The sequence below is a fragment of the Salvia miltiorrhiza genome, chromosome 7 (assembly GCF_028751815.1).
Source record: "Salvia miltiorrhiza cultivar Shanhuang (shh) chromosome 7, IMPLAD_Smil_shh, whole genome shotgun sequence".
Classification (NCBI taxonomy): domain Eukaryota; kingdom Viridiplantae; phylum Streptophyta; class Magnoliopsida; order Lamiales; family Lamiaceae; genus Salvia; species Salvia miltiorrhiza.
In genome coordinates, this window is record NC_080393.1 from 52,709,415 (window position 1) to 52,729,801 (window position 20,387).

Consider the following 20,387-nt stretch of genomic DNA (forward strand, 5'->3'; position numbering starts at 1 on the left):
TATATGTATGTATAACCACTCCCTTTACACATAATATGGATGCATGTGATATGAACTCAAAAGAATACAACTCGTGTCATGGGAATGTGAACTAAAAAAACATGAGTCCAAAAGATGTAGATATGGATTCACAAATATAGTCCATATAATTGGTTGGTGGACAAAAACTAATAAAACAAAATCATTACACGAGGGGGTTTTCGCAGAGGCTTAGAGATGTTTCAAATTGGCGTTTTTTTTTTTTTTTTTTTTGGAAAAGGTCCTTCTAGTTGTTACTGTGATTTACTTTCTTTGTTCCACAAATTAATATTCATTTGAGAATGATACAATTTTTAATAAAATTATCGAATATGTTGTGAGTGGAATAAAGATTTCACCTTTATTAGAATGAAGTAAGAGATCTATATAGGGTCGTGTGGATTACTAAAAATAGAAAAGAATATGAAAGTGAGAGACATACTAAAATGAAAATATAGATACAAAATTGTGAGAGGGGGGAGTATTTTGGGATAAGTGAAAACTTAACAGTACCTGTATTAAGGAAGATATCACGTATTTAGCACAACAATTCATTAATTTTACAATAATATTTGAAAATTTTGAACTCGATGTTATAACTTTTGCAATAGTACATGCAACCCAATTTCTAGCGCCAAATAGTTGACGTGGCTCATCTATCTTACAACGTGTAAACATGCACTCGCCAGTTATTTCAAAGATACACTATTTAGTAGGAAAAATATAGAATTAATTTTTTTTCCTATAGTTAAAATTAAAAATACCGACAAATTTTTTACGGACATTGGCTATCCGTCGGTAACCCAAAATACCGACAGGATTTTTACGTTTGCCGATGAAATATTCCGTCGGCTGAATTGTTGTAGTAGAATCTATGAAGAATCCCAAATTTTGAAAAGATTGGAAAAATAATACACTCTTTTTGCAGCAATAAGAAACGACAACGTTCTCATTAATTTGATTTGAAAAAAATTGTGTATTTTATTTTCTTTTACTTTCAATCAAATCGCAAACATAATTGATCAATTACACTTTTAACTCTTGTAGAATTGTACGTGCAAGAACCATCACTTCTTAAATATGACATCCACATTTTAGATATAAAATAGTTTAAATGGATGTGTTAAATTAAAGATTTTTATAAGAGTATGTATTTGTTATGTCCACATTCTTAAAAGTGAGTGTTAAATATTTTTTTCCCACTATAAATTATTCCAATAATAACAATGATAGTAAAAAATAAAATGGGATGAATTCCCCCTCATAACCATTTAAGATTCTGCTGTAATAGAAATTTTATTAAAAGGAAAATAGAAAGAACAAAAACAAGTGAAAGCACCCGCAAGAAGCCACGAGAAACCGAAAAACAAACAAGACTAAGAGAACATATTTAGAGGATCATCCTCATCAAAAGGATCTTCGTCGTCAAGCATATCTCCCCATCTTTTAGAAACCACGGTCGACATAGCACGAGCAGCGTCAGAAGAAGAAGAGTGTATCACAAAATTTTGCATAAGCGCACCTTCAGAATGAGCATGTTGCACTTTTTTCAAGAACTCCATTGGCGACGAAGAGTCAAGAACGGCTCCCTGCAAAACAGCACCAGCGACACGACCAGTTGTTTGTTTGTCCGCTGACATACCATTCTTGATTATACGGCGGAGCCGGTTCTTGATAGAGGCTTCCCCTTCTTGGAAGCCCCTTTCGGACGCCCACGACCGCGAATTATGGGGGGATCCTCCATTGTCGCCTTTCCTGGCGTCACAGTCAAAGCCATGTCTGTATTACTACAATGCAGAGTGTCAATATCAACCTGTGTATGTGACACTATAGTAGTTTCCACCGGATGTCGGGTATTGTCATTCATCACCGGAACAATCTCCATACCAACCTGTGTATGTGACACTATAGTAGTTTCCACCGGATGTCGGGTATTGTCATTCATCACCGGAACAATCTCCATACCAACAGACTTGTCCGCCCTGTTATCACCAACCGAGTGTTCAGAGACAACCTCATTATCCAACTGAACCTCAGCATCCAACGACTCTAGAGCAGCAAAGGGGTTGTGAAGGTCCACCTGCGCAGCATCAGATCCAAGATTTAGGGAACCAACGACTTCCTCCCTTGTTGAATCCATGAAGGTGTCCATCTCGTCATCCCCAAGAGCAGAGTCACGATTCGAGGGGGTCAGGAGTCCACCCTTCTCATAAACAACCATCTGAAGAGAAGCCTCAGAGCAGGCCTGTTTACGATCCACTTGTTTCCATTTGGAGCGATGTTGCTGAACAGGGGCTGGGTCAGTACCTTTGCCAGCTGGTTGACCCTCAGTATCATAAATCCCCTCTTTAGATCTCCTGCAAGAGGTAGTAGCATGGCCAACAACACAGCAAGAGTGACAATAATATGGGAGGTCTTCATATCCGAATTCGAGAACAAAAACCCGATCCCCACATTTGACATCAAAAAAATCAGGCACAGCCTTGGAGACATCCATCTCAACCAAAATACGCGCAAAATGACCCACAGAAGCATGAGCAGATAAACCATCAATAACAATGGGTGCCCCTACGTGTCTAGCAATACCAGAAAGTACCTCCGGATGCCAATACTCGTGAGGTAAATTAAAAATACGAATCCAAACTTGTGCTTTAGTGGATGAATCCTTGTATGGATCAAAATTTGGGACCCAAGTCTGCAAATGCAAGATGCCCGGACGTAATTTCCATGTATTTTTAGCGAAAGCCAGCGCCATATCTTCCGCAGAGGAGAATTTCAGGGTGAAGTAACCTTTACCCAGAGGAATAATTTCCCAAGATAAATCCGACTTCCATAACTGCTGTAACTCGACATGCAAATCAGCAGCAAAACGAGGACGATCCCCCTTGCGAAGGATAATCCGGCCATGCAGGGCATGAGAGAATGATCGCACTTGTCGTTGATGGAACCCTTCCGAAATGATAAGACAGGGTTTATCGTTCACCAAAGAAGGCTGTAGAACCGTGAAGTCAAAGGCAGGAACATCAGCTTGCCGACTTCCCTTCGTCTGTTTGAGAGTATCCGCAAAAGATCGACTGGATTGTTGTGCTTTAGATTGATCCTTCCCTACGAACTGTTCTAGTGGCGGCATAGCCGAGGTCGGCCCCCCAAGCCGAAGAGGAGACGGCGTCTCCACCTGAGAAGGCGGTGGAGTTTTCTGTGCAGCCAACTGCGGATTTGAGACCTTCGGAGCAGACGGGGGGTCCATCGCAGGGTTTGGTAGAGTAGTAAAAGATTGAGCCTGCTTAGTTTGTTTGGTGAAGATCCGCTCTGCAGGCAACGCACCAGCAGGCGGAGCAGCCACACCGGAACTTCGATCCAGAGAAGCGGTCTCGGATTGCTCTCCTACAACCAAGGAGTAACGAGTAGTATTTGGGAGAAAATTGGTAGAGACGACCGGCAGATTGAGCGCCCCTCTGTCGCCCGGTGAACTGATTCCACCGGAAACCAAAGACAGCGGCGGGAACCAACCAACGCTCGAGGGGCCATTGCCGCCGTTTGACGCCATTGGACGGACGGAAGATCAGCGGCGTGAGGTAGTTTGCGGTGGGTCCATGACCGGTGAAGGAGCCGAAGTTTGTTAGCCACCAGATCGGACCACCAAAAGATCGGGCCACCAGATCTTGGCCACAAGAGAAACACAGCCACCAGTCAACAGCCACCAACTCTACCTCCGACGGGATCCGACTCGACAAAGGAGTCGCCGGATCCAGCAGCCCGCCTCAATCAGAGGTCTAGCATCATCTGCAACAGCTGGGAGCGTCGTCTGGATCTGCAATCGGACAGCAGCGATTTCCACGGGCAGCAGCGGTGACAGCGATCGGATGGCCCGCGCTGCTGCTGCTGCTGGATCTCTTCGACCAGCGACGCTGCTGATGGATCTGGACCGGACGCCGGCTTCGCCGGTCTTCGGCGGCGGCGGCAGGGCGCGTGGCTGGGGCGCACGGCTGGGGCGGGGGCGGCGCGCGGTGGCAGCGGCGCTGGTTCAGATCTGGTACAGCGGCGCGGCGACCTCCTCCTTGACAGCAGCGGCGCGAGCGGCGACCTCCCCCCTCCTAGAGAGAGAGAGATGTGCGGCGCGAGCGGCGACCTCCCCCCTCCGAGAGAGAGAGAGATCTGGTTCAGAACGGGAAGTCGGCTGCCGGAGATTATCTCGATCTCCGAACGATCGTGTTACTATGTTCAAAAAGTCTTTATTCCAAAGTGGAATGTGATTGGTTAATCATAACCATTTAAGATTCATTGTACCACTATGTGTTCCACTTTCAATTTTATTTATTTTCTTACATATTTTTTCTCCGATTTCAATTTTGTACGCTTTAGTTAATTTTGTGATTATTAATCAGGGTTATTTTATTATTTAATTTTACTTTTATTAACTAATAACATGTTGATAAATTCAAAGTTATGGTATATAATTTTTTAAATTTTCTATTTTTTAAAATAAAATTAAGTATAATCAACCTAATAAATTTTATTTTTATATAATATATTATTAAAATAATAAATAAAATAGTGGGATATGGTGGCACGTACAAAACTTTGAGACACTAGACCTCACTATAACCCCGCCACATGTCTCATTCATGATAGAATAAATATTAAGTATTATCCGTAAAATATAAATAACTACAATAGAATAATTTATATAATTGCATGTGATATAACGTATCAGATCATGAAAACATTGATAGTTTTGGCATATATTTAAAAATTAAATGTTACAAGTGAGATGGTACGATGAAGTTAAATACCCTACAGATTCGAATCTAATGCTGTCCAGCAACATACAAATTTAATTGATTATTGGAATTGAATCACATAAGGTTCCGAAAACGTTTGACTCCCTATTAATTTTCTTACTTATTTTCGCTATGAAGAGATCACCAACTCATAAAAATTAAGACTCGTAATTAATAATACACCTAACAAAAATGCTTAGTAATTGATGATATTAAATAAAGTTAGTGTTGATCTTAATTATGTTAGCTACTATATTCAATGTTCAAACTAGTCAAACTTTTATTTCTTTTATGTAGAGTAGTTCACATTGCAGGCTCTGTGAATCTTGATTTGGTTGAATTAATATTAATAATATTTTATTACGTCAAATTTAAATTATGTGAGATTGCTAACAAAATGATAAATCACATCTCCGAATTAATCATTTCACAGTCGAATTCTGTAATCCATCATATATGGTGTAAATAAAAAAAATTATAAACTTTGAAGTTTGTAAAATAGAAATGAGTTAAAGATATTTTCTAAAAAAAACATTAAAAATTAATAACGTAAACTATCATAAGCATTAAAAATGCATCACTGAGAGTTTAATTTCATCGATCATTTTCTTTATTAAATTGTATATACGCTCAATATATACCTATTATATTTGTATAACTTGGATGTAAATTCAGCCCATGGGCCGGTCCAATTAATCCGTTAATCCAATAAAATTATAGTCCAAATAGTCTGTATCCGAATAGATCGACACCCAATAGAATTAGTCCAAAAATAACCTGAAACTCTATAGGGTCGACCCGAAAATAATATATTCATTTGATTATATAAAAAATTTCTCGTTATTTGATTTTCAACTTATTACTTTGTTTTTGAAAATTAGTATAATAAGATATTTTTTTCAAATGTTTGTGAAATGCATTTACATTCAATATTAGAAAGTTATACTCATCATTTCACTTCTTTGTATTTTAATTCAATATTTAACAAAAATATGCATCTTTATATATCTAAGAATTGCATATTAGTTATTATGTAAGTCGATATTGAAATGTTACTTATTTATACGCGTGTGTATTTGTTTATTACAAATATAATATTGTCAAGAGAAATATATTAATTAATTTTTTTTAATAAATTTTTGAACCGACTAGTCCAATGAACTAGCTCGAAACCTGAACGTTTAGAGTTAGAGTTGAAAATTTTTATCTTAATTTTTTTTTAAATCAATTAGCTTACACCCAACTAATTAACCTAGTAATCCGATAAGGCTAGCTCGATATCCAATAAATTGACTCGAAGTATAACCTACAAAAAGCTAAAAGGAAAATGATGTTAATTATATTTACTTTCATGTCTTTTTTGGAGACCCGGAAATGATGTTTTTTATTTTGATAGCTTGAAGGCAACGATTGTACAATTTTATATGCCCATTAATTGCAGTCCTACCTACAATCTTCAATTCACGGGCCAACTTAACCGATCCTATTTAAGAGTTAGAAGTTATTAAGTCACAAGAGCAAAATGCCAAAATAATTAATACTAATATATATGCATGTATTTGAACTAGTACTTCCTCCGGCCAACGAATTTTGACACGTATTTCTTTTTGGGCCGTCCCACGAATCTTGATACATTTCCAAATAAGGTAATAATGATTACATTCTCATATATTGTATATCTTGAATCTTGATCATATGCTCATTTAAGTCGAGGACAATGAAGCGCAATTCAGTTGGTAAGATATTTTTTTTTTGATGAAATTACATTATAAATAATACAAACCACACACACCCCACCTAGTGGTTATTGTGGCCGAGAGTATTCGAACGCGTGACCTCTTGGACAACAGGCAACCACCCCAACCACTAGGCCATCCCAAGGGGACAAGTTGGTAAGATATTTCCCCTCTAATCAATAGGTCGAAGGTTAACGTCACCAAGGGAAAAAATGAAAAATTATTATTGACTTTTTTTTAAAAAAATTGATATTTCCTAATATATATATATATATATATATATATATATATATATATATATATATATAGGGAGAGGTTCAAATAAGAACCACTAATAAAATAAGAACGGAGAACCATTTTAAGCCATTCGATCATCAAGATCTACGGTGGATGCATTATCTTGGTGGATGGATGTAGATGCTGGGTTCGAATCCTGAAGGGAGCAAAAAATTATTTTTTTTCGAATGCATTAAATTTAATAGCGGATGCATTAATTTGTATAGCAGATGCAATAATTTTATTGGTTCTTATGTTCTCACGATAATTGTGGTTCTTACTATAACCGCAACCTATATATATATATATTTTTTTTTTGATCGGAAAAGAGAAGTTGTATTAAATCAAAATGGCACCAGAGGTACCACAAGAGGCCACAAGAAAAAGAAGAGAAACAAGAAACAGAAAAGGTGGAGCACGGACTGTATCCAGCAACCTCCCCAAAAACAGCCAAATGAAGAAAAAAAAAGAGAACCGAAGTTAAACGGAGAGATGAAAGACGACATCCAAACCCCAAGATGGCAGAATAGTGTGTGGCGAAAACAATCTAGCAGAAACTAGACAGATAAGCAGGGGGCCAGAGAGAAATCCGGAGAACACCAGAGGTCGAGGCAAATCCCATCTTTCAACATTTTAAACGAAGAAAGCCAGCTCCATAGTCTGACTTTAGCTTCCAGAACAAGGTTTTTGACTTCACAAAATTTATCTTCGAATCTGCTTTCGTTTCTTTTTTTCCAGATGAGCCAAATAACACACATCCACAAAGCTTTAAGGATTTTGCGGCATCTCTTACCTCTACCTTGATGACAGAAAGAGATGAAGTGGTGTTCCACGCCACTTGGTCTAGCCGTATTGAAACCTATATATATATATATATTCATATGTAGTCATTTGTATATATACATGTTTCATATTTTACTTCATCTGGATATATTATATAGATACACGTGTATACATTAAGTGAAGTTACTGTATAATTAAGTTAAGTGCAAAGTTCATAATATTTGTAGAAAATCAACCCTATATATATTACACGTCATTGCATGCTTACAAATAACACAAGTGAGACCATTTTCACTAGGTACATACATGGGCAGAGCTAGGGGGGTGGGCAGAGCTAGGGGGGTGGGCAGATGCATAATTGGACCTCTATGAGATATATTTTTAAAAAGAACATAGGTATTTTTATAATTTTATAAATATATCATAAAAAATATAATAAGTACAATTTTATCTTTACCATTATCGAGTCTGACTCCGCGGCTTACTAGGAATAACCCTTGTATTGTGTGATGGACTTGATTTATGAAGAGTTAAATTCGAAATATTCTAAAATCCACTCTCTCTTGATGATGATGTCAAACTATATATGATCTTATACAAAGAGGTTTTCATTCGCGACAATAATTATTTGTGCACAACTATAGCTGCAATTGCAAACCACACAATAAGGGTAAAATCGTACAACATCCATATCACATGAAACGAATTTAACCTGTAGAGATACTAAGAATTTAAATTCTTGATATTCAGCGACAAATTAATTCAATTATTCTACTAAATAAATCACTCATGTATATATTATTACATAGAGTTAAGTTATAGTAAAATTTTAAATTTCATAAAAACTATAAATTTCTTGTACTTAACTTATAAAATAACAATTAAACTAAACATATAAAGTGACTGCACTAATTAAATTAAATCTATAGAGTAATTGCACTTAAATTATAAAGTAAACAGAAGAAAGAACTACTTTCTTCATTGTTAAAATAAGTACTCATATTACCTTTTTTGACATATTTCTTAAATACGTACACATTTTCTGTTTGATAAGTAGGACTGAAATTTTTTGACACGACACGAAAACACGACACGAAATCGCACGAAATTAATGGGTCAGTAACACGCATGATAAGGTTTGGGTCCTTATCGGGTCGACCTGATAATTTCGGGTCGGGTTCGGGTTGGGTTCGGGTCGGGTCGGATTCAGGTAACCCGATAGTGATATTATTATTTTTATTAAATATTTATTTTAATTTTTTAATTTTTGATTTCTAATTTTTTATCTTCACTTCAGTTTAGGGTTTCAATATCTTCCATTCTTCCAACTTCCGCCGCACACCCAAGTTTATCTTCACTTTAGTTTAGTTTAGAGTTTCAATATCTTCCATTTTTTAACTATTGTTTCTTTTATTATACTTTTATGTCTCATTCTAAATTCCTCCTATGTCGATTGGATATGTTGAGCATATGTGACGAATCTTGTATTATTATTATTATTATTATTATTATTATTATTATTATTATTATTATTATTATTATTATTATTATTATTATTATTATTATTATTATTATTGTTGTTGTTGTTGTTGTTGTTGTTGTTGTTGTTGTTGTTGTACTTTTATGTCTCATTCTAAATTCCTCCTATGTCGATTGGATATGTTGAGCATATGTGACGAATCTTGTATTATTATTATTATTATTATTATTATTATTATTATTATTATTATTATTATTATTATTATTATTATTATTATTATTATTATTATTGTTGTTGTTGTTGTTGTTGTTGTTGTTGTTGTTGTGAATTAATCAAATCAAATTCGTGTTATTATTAGGTCGTAATCGGATCGTGTTGTTATTTTATCGTGTCAACTCAATTCAAATAGTGTTGTTATCAGGTTGTTATCAGATCGTGTCGCTATCGTGTCGTGTCAACCCGGTTCAAATCGTGTTGATATCGGGTTCGTGTCGGGTTCGGGTTTAGATGTATCAAGTCGGGTTCGGGTTTAGGTGTATCAGGTCGGGTTCGGGTTGGGTTCGAGCATTCCCTTATCAGGTCGGGTTCGGGTTTGGCCTTATCAGGTCGGATCGATATCAGGTCGACCCGACCCGCACGATTTGCCAGCCCTATTGATAAGTATACCCCACACAATTACTCATAATAAAAGTGGAACCTTTATTCCACTCACACACGTTCGAATTAATTTTTTAATATTCATGTAATTATCAAATCGATCTATACCCATTTCAGGGACGAGAAAGTATAAGTAAAATATCCCCCCCCCCCCCCCCCATGAGATTCGAGGTTAATGCCACGAGTCCAGTGTAGTTACTTTATAAGTTAAGTGCAATTAATTAGCAGCTCAAAATAACTTTTTTTTTTAATTGAGCTATAAAGTTTTTATTTGCTTATAATCCTTACTAGCTACATATATATACAAGAGCCATCAATAATTTACATTTTACCATGGTTAGAATCTATAGTGATATATAGCAATCAACACTAAACAATAATAGTTGGATGTGACACCACGTAGGCATCATGTTTGCCACTGCGCATATGGTAAGCAATAGTAGGTCAATATAGTCACAAGTGTTTTGTCCATGTAAATGAAATGTGAAGGAAGACAAAAAGCAAGACAACTACAACTACCTTAATTTTGAAGGATTTATAGTGGTTGAACCAAAATCAAACACTTAGCCAAATATTTGTTTGCTCATGGTGGCCACTCTCACAAATGTCACACCCTTCACAAATAAATGCCTGCTTCTAGTAATACCAAATCTCTGCATACAAACAAACTTTCCAATCTCACAAACCCAACTGCAGCTACCCCATCCAAACCACCCCCCAAACCAATATATTATTCTTGTTTGGTTACTTGCAAGAATGCATATATAGTTTCTTGGGTTTCTTTTCTATCAAGGTGTGTCTCACAAGATTCACGAAAATTCATACAAAAAAAAGGAGAGCTTATGCAGCTTCATTTCTCTGCTTTCCACAGGTTTGAGAGCTTGTGCTTTAGTTCATGTATGAAAAGAAACATCATATCTAGTAGGGTTTGTGTTATTTTTCATGTTGTGTTTTTTGCAGTTGCTGAGGTTGATGAAGTGTGAAGAAGTGAGTGAATTCAAGTGTATGCATCCATTGTATTATATTCTTGACTCCCAAAATGGCTGGGCCTCTTCTCATGAGATGATTGCAATGATAGGTGAGAATCCTACATTAATGTGATTAATTAATTATTGCTAGCCAATGCTGATGATTCAAGATTCTTTCTAGCATCACTTGATTCTTATTGATTGATTCCCATATGTATATTTCAGAAGATCATCGCACCAGCTTTGATGAAGAATGTCGAAAAATTCAAGTAAGCATATAGGTAGTTAGATATAGGATTATTCTTAATTAAATCATAGTCTGACATGGTGATTTTTTAGTCCGAACTTGAAAGTGTTACAATTATAGCTTGTACTTGTCTATTTTGTCCACTTAATAGCCAGAGTCAAAATTTTCGACATAGTCTAAATTTCCGGTATGTGTCTTCAAGAAATAGACATAAAAACCAACTATATATGCCTACAAACAGTCTGAAATGCTGAAAAACGAACGAAAATTTGACTCGGGCTATTAAGTGAACAATGGGTAGATAATTAAGTGCATGTAATATTTGAAGTTTTTTAAAGTTACAACTTGGAATAACTTGCATCATGTATGTGGTGATGGTTTTGAAAGCCTTATTGAGCTCTTTATACCAAAATCTTATGGTTGCATTTTGTATGGTTTTTGCAATCAGTATGAAGCAGAGTTTGCAACAAGTAGTAGAGCTAATGCTAGTGATAGAAGCTTGAAGGGTCTAACTCGAGAAGATGCACACATTCTGCAGCAGAGAAACAAAGACAGGACCGATCCTCAACTCGTTGTTCATCCGATGGCAGCAACGAAGGCTAGCCCGAGAGCGTGTATGTGTCAGTCGAATGACACAACGAGCTCGACCCACAGACGCCCTCCACCTCCATCAGAAACGCCTTCAAACAAGGCAGCGGTCGGGTCAAGATTCGAGTCCAAACCTTTCTCTGATGCATTGCAAGTTCTGAGTTCGGACAAGGACTTCTTGTTCTTGTCTGAACCTCAGAACTGCATCAAGAATCTGGAAAGTGACAAACAAACATGTCCCAAATCCAATACAGCACTAACTCTCAAGGCTGAGCTCCAAAAGAGGCAAGATTCGGGGAGATTCGCCTGTCACTGCTCGTCGGGGCAGCCTGGTGGTGGATCGAGGGTGAAGACATTGAGAGAGATAAAGAGGAAACTGAAGCATACATTTGGAAGCAGCAGAAGAAAAGATGCAGACCAGTTGCCTAGGTTTAGGTTTCATGGTTGTATTTATAGTGGAGTGGAAACTAGGGAGCCTTTGAGTTCCACTACTAATGCAAAGGCAAAGGAGAAGCCAGGCAAGAAACAAGGCCTCATCAAGGTGGAGAAGGAGCCTCTCGTGGCCGGAGAGGCTGAAACAGCGCGCAAGAAAATAGACGTCTCAAGCGACCTAGTTGATGTTGCTGCAACGAGTCCATGGAGGGTTATGTCTTCACTAGAAAAGGACTCGTGTTTTAGCCCAAGAAGGGAAAGCCAATACTTCTCTGGCTCTGCACAAGTGAGTTTGATCAGTCCTTTTAGACAGAGTGTTTATCTGAGCCCAGCGAGAGCAAGCAGAGACGTTGCACCATTTGATGGCCTCACAACGGGTAGTGTGGCAACAACAGAGACGAGCTCCTCTCTCGTTCCAACCACCGATGAAGAAGCAGATGAAGCAAGGATCACTCCAACTCGAAACATCAAGTTTCATGGTAGGTCATATCCTATATCCTCTTGGTGCATATTCTGATCAGCCTACGGGCGTTTCTTGAATCAGTTTTCTCGTGTTTCCACAGACGACGTTCATCGTTCAGAAGATGCAATGATCAGCAGTGCAGAAAGAGCTGCCGAAATCAAGCTAATGCATTCCATAATGGTAAAGTGCAGCTTCATCTCCTTACTAGTGCATAGTCCATCATCAATCAATTTGCACCATTGTTCTCAAACAAAAATTCATCATTGCAGGATTCAATTTCAGAGAATGAGGCCTCATTTTCAAATGCAGCAGATGATTTCCCATCTAGCCCTACATTAGACATGTGTGACAGCAATGACAATCAAGAAGAATACCAAAGCCCTGTTTCAGTCCTTGACCAGTTCTTTGCAGAACACTCGAACCATACACTAAAACCGCGTCGCCTCCACTTTGAAGAGCCCAACACAGCATCATCCTCACAAGACACGCCGCCAAAATCTGATCCGTGCAGGCACGATCAAGACTACACGATCTCCAACTACGTGCGTTTGATACTAGAAGCTTCTTGCCTAAACTGGGATCAGCTCTCAGCAATGAGGCTTCTGTCTGAGCATCTGCTTCATCCATCCTTGTTCGATCAAGCCCTGTTTCTGCATCTCGACACAAGGCTTCTCTTCGACCACATGAACGAGGTCCTGCTCGAAATGCAGCGATCCCATTTCCTATCCCCATATTGGCCAGCATATGCAAAGCCAAGAATCTGCTTTTCCCCACTGGAAGAAGCTGTAGTTGATGAGATCATGAGAGATGCTGAGTTCTACCTGCTTCCTCGGACACAGAGGAGGACCTTGGATCAGCTTGTTGCAAAAGATTTATCGGGCCCTCGATCACGGCCCGATGTTCGGCCCGAAACAGACCACATCATCCTTCATATCTCAGACTACATTCTGGAGGAATCAGTTCTTGATGTAATACTTGAGCTTCATTCTTGAATTAAGCACTTTTTTTTTTTTCTGTTCTTGATGATCCAATTAGAAGTAAATTTGTTATTTTTATTTCAAAATATGACCATTACCCTTTTTCACTCACTCAATCAGAATGACTAAACAATCATTTAAAATATGGATCACTCATACTATTTCTCAACTTATTCTTGTCATAAGTCATTTTGCAAAACATTCTCATTACACTTGCAGTAGCAATCAAAAGAATCAACTTGAATTCTTCCCTAAAAAACTAGTATATACATGAGTTAAACAATAGATATAGTCGAAGGTAACAATGTCGTAATTTGTGCTCCTCCTCAGGCAGTGAAGCTTCCCGCTCACAAAGTCAGGAAAGTTGTATTTGAAATCGAAGTCAATGAACTCAATTACTGGTTTGGTTTCCATGAATTCGTTTTGGAGCTATAAAGTTCAACCATCCGATCCCAACCATGATACACCTTGTGTGCAGCACTCGATTCGTCCCAATCGAACCCACAACTGCCAATGGAGCAGAGCCAACCCTCTATTTTCAACTCCAGTTCCGGTAAATACCTGGTGGCAGGATTCCACAATATAAAATACCCTCTCTCGAGATTACCGAAATTACTCCAGCAATAGACCAGCCCATTACAGCAACCCACAATATGAACGAACTCGAACTCCTCGTACGAGAGAAGAAGAAGAAGCCTGTGATGGGCAAAAGATGCGTTTTTTTATGAGGTTTGGAGTTGGAGGTGGTTTTTGATGAATCGGTCTCTCTCAATCAAACAACGCCATGATTTCGAAACGCATCGGAATCTCAACAGAGATTTCACCACAAGTCTAACCAATATTTATTCTATGACTGCTGGAGGAAGAAAAAGGAGAGATAATTAATATTTATTCTAGGGTTAATTTGTTATAAATACACCAACTTTCTACGATTTTGAAATTAGACACGAGCTTTAAAATCTTCCTGACAATACACAACCTTTGCACCCATTTTTAATTTGGGCCCGCCTAAATTTTCCGACTAAATTTCTTCTTACGTGGCAATCGGAAAATCCAACGTGGCACCAACCTCAGGTGAATGAAACTACACCGTTTAAGACACACTCAAACGACGTCGTTTTAGTTATTTTTCAAATTCTAATTTAAATGGTTGAGCCCTAATTCCTCATTTGCGACTGGAAAAATTTTGAGAATGGAATCATCTCCTCCACCTCCACTTTGCGTCCACAAGATCGAAGCTGCCAGCAAGATCTCCTGGTCGGACGCAAATCCAGCCATGAGATACTACGGATGTTCCCTAGGCCCGGTAGTTTAATACCTGAATTTTCTTCCTTTTCATTTTTGTGTCTCTACAATATTTGACCTAGGGTTCTTTACATAGGATGGAAGATGTGATTTCTTCCAATGGATCGATGCAAGGCCAACCATACTTCAACGAAACTACATTGCTAAACTGAAAAGGGAGAGGGATGAGGCCCACGAGCAACTCCGCATCCAAACTTGCTTGGCTAGGCAGGCAAAGGAGGAGGAGGAGGAGGCTTGGGGCAAAGCTGGAGATATGACTGTTCTGAATCACGAATTGGAGGAGGAATTGGCTGCCTTGAAATCAAGGCGTTGGTGGCTGGAGAAGATGGTGACATTGGCTATGCTCCTGTTGATTTTGCTTATCGTGATAGTTGGTTAGGGTTATTGGTTTCTGGAATGTAAAAAAACCTTAACTTGTAGTTGGAATGAATGGTAGTAGTTGTAGTAAGCTTGTAGTTGGAAGCAATGGCTTGTAGTTGTACTATATGCAACAATTTTCAATGGCTAAATGATAATTCAAATGGTGGTTCTACTTATGAATTTGCAGATTTTGAATCAAATTAGATGATTCAAATGGTGTTTGCTGATTAAAGTGAATAAGGTTGATAAAATGGAAGTAATGACACAGTTGGATACATAACACAAATTGATTGGAAATTAGATTCAATCACATTGTACCAGAATTCTTACAACAAATGAAAAAGTTGTCTCAAATATCATAATAATACATGGATTACTAAACCATAATTTTTATCATTGTTGATGCCTAGACCATCTATTACACTTGCTTGAGTTCTCTTTACTCCATTACACTCCATCATTCCCGCTTTCTTGAGTGTTTGGGAGCTCAGATACCTTCCTTGGATTGATGAATTTTGAACCTTTTTGATTGCTAGAACCCTGTGAATAGCAGCCCAATTAGATCTTGTTTTATAGTAAGTTGAAGAGTAAGTCTTAATCCTTTAATCATTACCCTGAAATAGATGTTCCATGACTCTGTAACCATCGTGCCAATTCCTTTCCTAGCAAGTGCTCTCTCCTTTGCAATTGTTTTCTTAACTTGGAGTGGGAGTGATGTGGGAGCTCGAGGATTAGGAGGATTTGGGGCAGAGGATGCATTTGTAAGAGAGCTAGTCTCTGTTCCAGTTACTTGGCTTGATTGAGCCTCTGAATGAGCTTTTGCTGGTCTGCCTCTTCTTCTCTGTATTAAATATAGATTACAATATTAGGTAGTGTTATACTTATCAAGATACAAGATAGTGTACATTACCTTTTCCTTGGCTGGTGGATCACACTTCTCATTCTTGCATCCTCTTGTATTGTGCCCCTTCTGCCAACAGTTCTTACATGTCATTACAAGCCCAAATCTTCTCAATTTGTTTGGGTTGGTGGGCTGTTTCTCGTTATGTTCTCTAACCCTCTTTTTTTTTGGCCTTCCTGCCCTCTTTGAAAATGCAGGTGGCTGAACAGGCCAACCCTCTGCATGAGGCCACATCTTCTCACCTCTTAAAGGTTTGATTCCATTCTCATAAGCTCTCTTATACCTCTCAATGCTGTAGTAATCATGCACATATTCCTCCACCCCCTCTTTCATGTACATGATTGCAGCAGTAGCATGAAGACATGGGATCCCACTTAACTCCCATGATCTACAACTACACACCTTTTCCTCAAGACTAACAATGAACTTATCATCATAAAGATGCACCTCGTATAAACCACCAACAGCTGGATGAACATCACAGTACCTACTTTTGAACTTCAACTCCTCAACAGTCTTCCTAATTCTAAAACACATAGTATCTTTCATAGAGCCAGCCTCACTAAGCTTCTTATACTGCCTCTCCATCACATAACATCTTATTTCCTCACACATAGTAATAATATGCTTTCCTCTAGACTTAACTATGTACCCATTAAAAGTTTCACTTATGTTATTATCAACCATATCACATTTACAATGGGTACTAATGAAAGCCTTACAGAATTTGGCCGGTTCTCTCTCCATGAAGTCAAGATAGGCTTGCTCATTCTCCTTCCTCATTTCATCAACTGCCATCTGCCACTCCTCCAAATATGTACTTCTTACACAACTCCAAAACATGTTCTTCAAATGAATGCCTTTATTCTTCTTGTTCCAGTTTGCATAGGCATGTCTAGCACAATTCCTATGCTCGACCATAGGTGCTAAATCTGCCAATGATTTTGTCAGTCCCTACATGTAAAATATGTTAGATACAAATCTCAAATATGGTAGTGAAATGATATCTGGCACAAAAAAATTTAAGCAAATCTCACCTTTTGTTGGTCAGAAATGAAGGTGTAACCTCCACCTTGTTCTGTCCCCAACTGCTCCATCAGTCTTTCAATGAACCACTTCCAGTTTTCTTCATTCTCCACCTCCACAACAGCCCAAGCCAATGGATACATCTGATTATTACCATCTTTACTCACAGCACAAAGCAAAATCCCACCTAGATGTGTTTTCAGAAAACATCCATCTAGTCCTATTATTGGTCTACACCCAGCTTTGAACCCTTTCACCAATGAGCTGAAACCAATGTACAGCCCTCTAAAGATAGCTCCTTCGCTGCATAATAGCTCAAATTTCCCCTCTGGATCACTGGTCATCATTTCAGCCAAGTAACTCCTCAATTTGGCATAATGAGCAGTCACTGAACCCCTCAATGTTTCCAAAGCAAGTGATTTTGCTTTGTACAATCTGTTTGCCTTCGGTTCTGTGCCATATCTCTCACAAATATCAGCCCTCAAATCATCAATTGTAAAATTCTGCCTCATCCTAAAGACATTCAAATACTGTCTTGCTATCCAATTTGAACTCACTAGTAAGTTATCTCTTCTTCTTCTACATGTATGAGGCTTTGATGTAAGATATTTGATCACGAAAGTTCCCTCTTTCTCAACCACACTGCCATAGCATCTCCAATTGCAAGGATCCTCACATCTTGCCTCACATTTTCTACTACCCACCCTACTAAAATGCAGATTCCATCCCTCACAAATTGCTTTGGTTGTCAAAGCATCCCTGCACTGTTTCCCACTTGCAAATCTCATTCCTAGTTCAATCTCCAATCTTTTATGATCACATCTTGGATCATAAGTAACCTTCCTCACCCTGTTTTTTTCACCATCAGACTCTTCATCACTTTCATAGGGGCAATTTCCATCTGTACTATCCTCATACTCAGATATAGCCAAAGCTTGGTCATCCACTGCCTCATCATCAATTGTTGCGGCAATGCATCTTCCAATATCATTAAAGGTGTCTCTGTCAATTCTAATATCCCTACGGCTTGACATGTATTCCTCATCCTCATCAGCTAACTCTCTATCACTTAAGCTATCTTCAGTTTCCTCCCCATCTCTAGGAACATAATCATCATCACTTTCTTCCTCACTGACCTGATCATTCAGTTGGACTCTCTCACTTTCAGTGACTCTATCAACTTGCCTCTCACTAACCTTCTCACTCTCCTTTTCATTAACCTTCTCAGTAATTTTTTCAGTCATCAGTTCATCAATGCTTTCACTAACCTTCTTAGTAACCTTCTTAGTGTGTTTATCACTAAATTTATCCCTAACTTTTTCATTGACAGTCTCTCTTACAGTCTCTACCACCTTCTCCTTACCCTTACCCTTAACATTATCAGTTAATTTCTCCTTACCCTTAGACTTCTTTGTAGGTCGCTGCACCTCAGGGCTTGCTTCATGAGTTGCACCCAATTTATGAGCAGTTTCTTCTCCAACAACCATATTACCCTCTCCAATTGACAATGCAGGCTTCTTATCACCCTCAACATATACTCTAATATGTCTACGATTTGGAGTCAACTGACTTAACATAGAAAGAACATCATTGTCGTCCTCAAGTAAGCTAAAAGCATTTGAATCCAGCTCCTTACACCAAATATTTTCCCATGACTCATATCCTAACTTTTTAACTTCGTCAATTAAATCGAAGTAGCCAAAGAAATCAGTATCTAACCCACTACGACACTCAGTTTTTCCACCATAATATTGTTCACCCCCAGTATTAGTTTCATGAAATCGCCCACCATGTTGTATAAACATTCTAAACGAACTGCAAAATTAACAATACAAGAAAAGACACAGCTAAATCAACTTATTCACACACTAAATTCATTAAATTTCATACATTTGCAAATTTCACTTACCTATCTGCCATCTTCGACCTTCCTCGACGATTTCTTCAAGTTTCAGTTTTTTTCGCAACCCTAATTAGGAAATCAACGAATGGATACAAGACGACAACGTTTCTAGGGTTTTTCCCAAAATGTGCACGTTTTGGAATTAAAAAAAGCCATGTCATTATTGTCAATGTACAGGTTGGATGACAAATGTACACGTCGGATCAGTATTGCCACGTATTTGATCGGAAAATTTAGGCGGGCCAAAATTAAAAATGGGTGCAAAGGTTGTGTATTGTCAGGAAGATTTTAAAGCCCGTGTCTAATTTCAAAATCGGGGAAAGTTGGTGTATTTATACCAAATTAACCCTTTATTCTATGATTGCTGGAGGAAGAAAAAGGAGAGATAATTTGTTGCGTTTGCTAATCCATAGCTCACACGCAAATCACAAACACTCCACGTACCAAAGAAAATATGACAATGTTATTGGATTGGTTATATAGTGGGACGACCATATATAATGCCGGCCATTTTTAGTGGGACGAAAAGAGTATTTAATATGAACAAAAGTAATACTATTTGTTATTAAAAAAACTAATATTTAATATTTGTTATTTGATATGAGTAAAATAATACTTCCTCCGTCCCCACGAATCTTGACACGTTTTCCTTTTTGGGCCGTCCTACGAATCTTGACACATTTTCAAATAAGGTAATAATTATTATCTTCTCTCTCCTACTTTATCACTTTTATATTTTATTAATTACACACTTAAAATACTAATCTACAACTCTTTAATTCTCGTGCCGAAACCAAACATGTCAAGATTCGTGGTACGGAATGAGTATTTGATATAGGCAAAAGTAATAATTAATATGAGCAAAAGTAATTAATATTTCTTTTAAATAATATTTGATATGAGCAAAAGCAATATTTGATATAGCGCTATATCCTCCATCGAAGATGGATGGTTTTGTCTCTGATAGATTCATTGAGTAAGAGAGAGAGGCAGATGAACAGAGAGGCTATAGATCTAGGGTTTTTTTCAGAGAAAGAAAGACGAATAGAGAGACGATACAGATCTAGGGTTAGTTCCAGAGAGAGAGAGACGAAGAGAGAAATGGTAGATCTAGGATTAATTCAAGAGAGAGGAAGATGAAGATCGGATGAAATTCTCTAGAACATGAAATTAAGCATAGAAAAACGAAGTGCCGATTTTTAAATTAAATAGATCTAGAAACCATAGACATCAATAAATTAAATAGGCATAAATGAAGTGCCGATTTTTAATAGTCTTGGAATTAGTTAGTGTTAGTGAATTAATTAAGGAAATACTTAATTCTATAATTAAGTGGGTTAAAAAATGAGAAGTGATAATTAATGACAAAGGGTAGTAATTTTAAATAAAAAAGGAGGGTAAAAGGGTACAAAAAGCAGAATAGGACATTAAATTGTGAACAGATTTTTAAAGGCAGGTATGGCTAAATTGTGGACGGAGGGAGTAT

General features: G+C 37.8%; 2 protein-coding genes across 3 annotated transcripts; one reads left to right on the plus strand and one right to left on the minus strand.

The window, feature by feature from the left end:
* The first annotated feature begins 10,209 nt into the window (after window positions 1-10,209).
* LOC130994773 (uncharacterized) lies at window positions 10,210-13,492 on the plus strand. 2 transcript variants are annotated; one of them, XM_057919835.1, is made up of 6 exons: window positions 10,210-10,602; window positions 10,692-10,809; window positions 10,925-10,968; window positions 11,395-12,445; window positions 12,530-12,609; window positions 12,699-13,492. In XM_057919835.1, the coding sequence occupies exons 2-6, from the start codon at window positions 10,704-10,706 to the stop codon at window positions 13,419-13,421; spliced, it is 2,004 nt and encodes a 667-aa protein (XP_057775818.1). In that variant the 5' UTR covers window positions 10,210-10,602; window positions 10,692-10,703; the 3' UTR covers window positions 13,422-13,492. The 2 variants fall into 2 exon arrangements, with proteins under 2 accessions (XP_057775818.1, XP_057775819.1); XM_057919836.1 differs by having other exon boundaries at window positions 10,213-10,602; window positions 10,928-10,968.
* Window positions 13,493-15,344: 1,852 nt separating this feature from the next.
* LOC130994774 (uncharacterized) lies at window positions 15,345-19,246 on the minus strand. The gene is made up of 4 exons (XM_057919837.1): window positions 17,010-19,246; window positions 15,982-16,926; window positions 15,685-15,912; window positions 15,345-15,611 (listed from the first exon to the last, which is right to left on the minus strand). The coding sequence occupies exons 1-4, from the start codon at window positions 18,801-18,803 to the stop codon at window positions 15,519-15,521; spliced, it is 3,060 nt and encodes a 1,019-aa protein (XP_057775820.1). The 5' UTR covers window positions 18,804-19,246; the 3' UTR covers window positions 15,345-15,518.
* Between the last annotated feature and the right edge of the window lie 1,141 nt (window positions 19,247-20,387).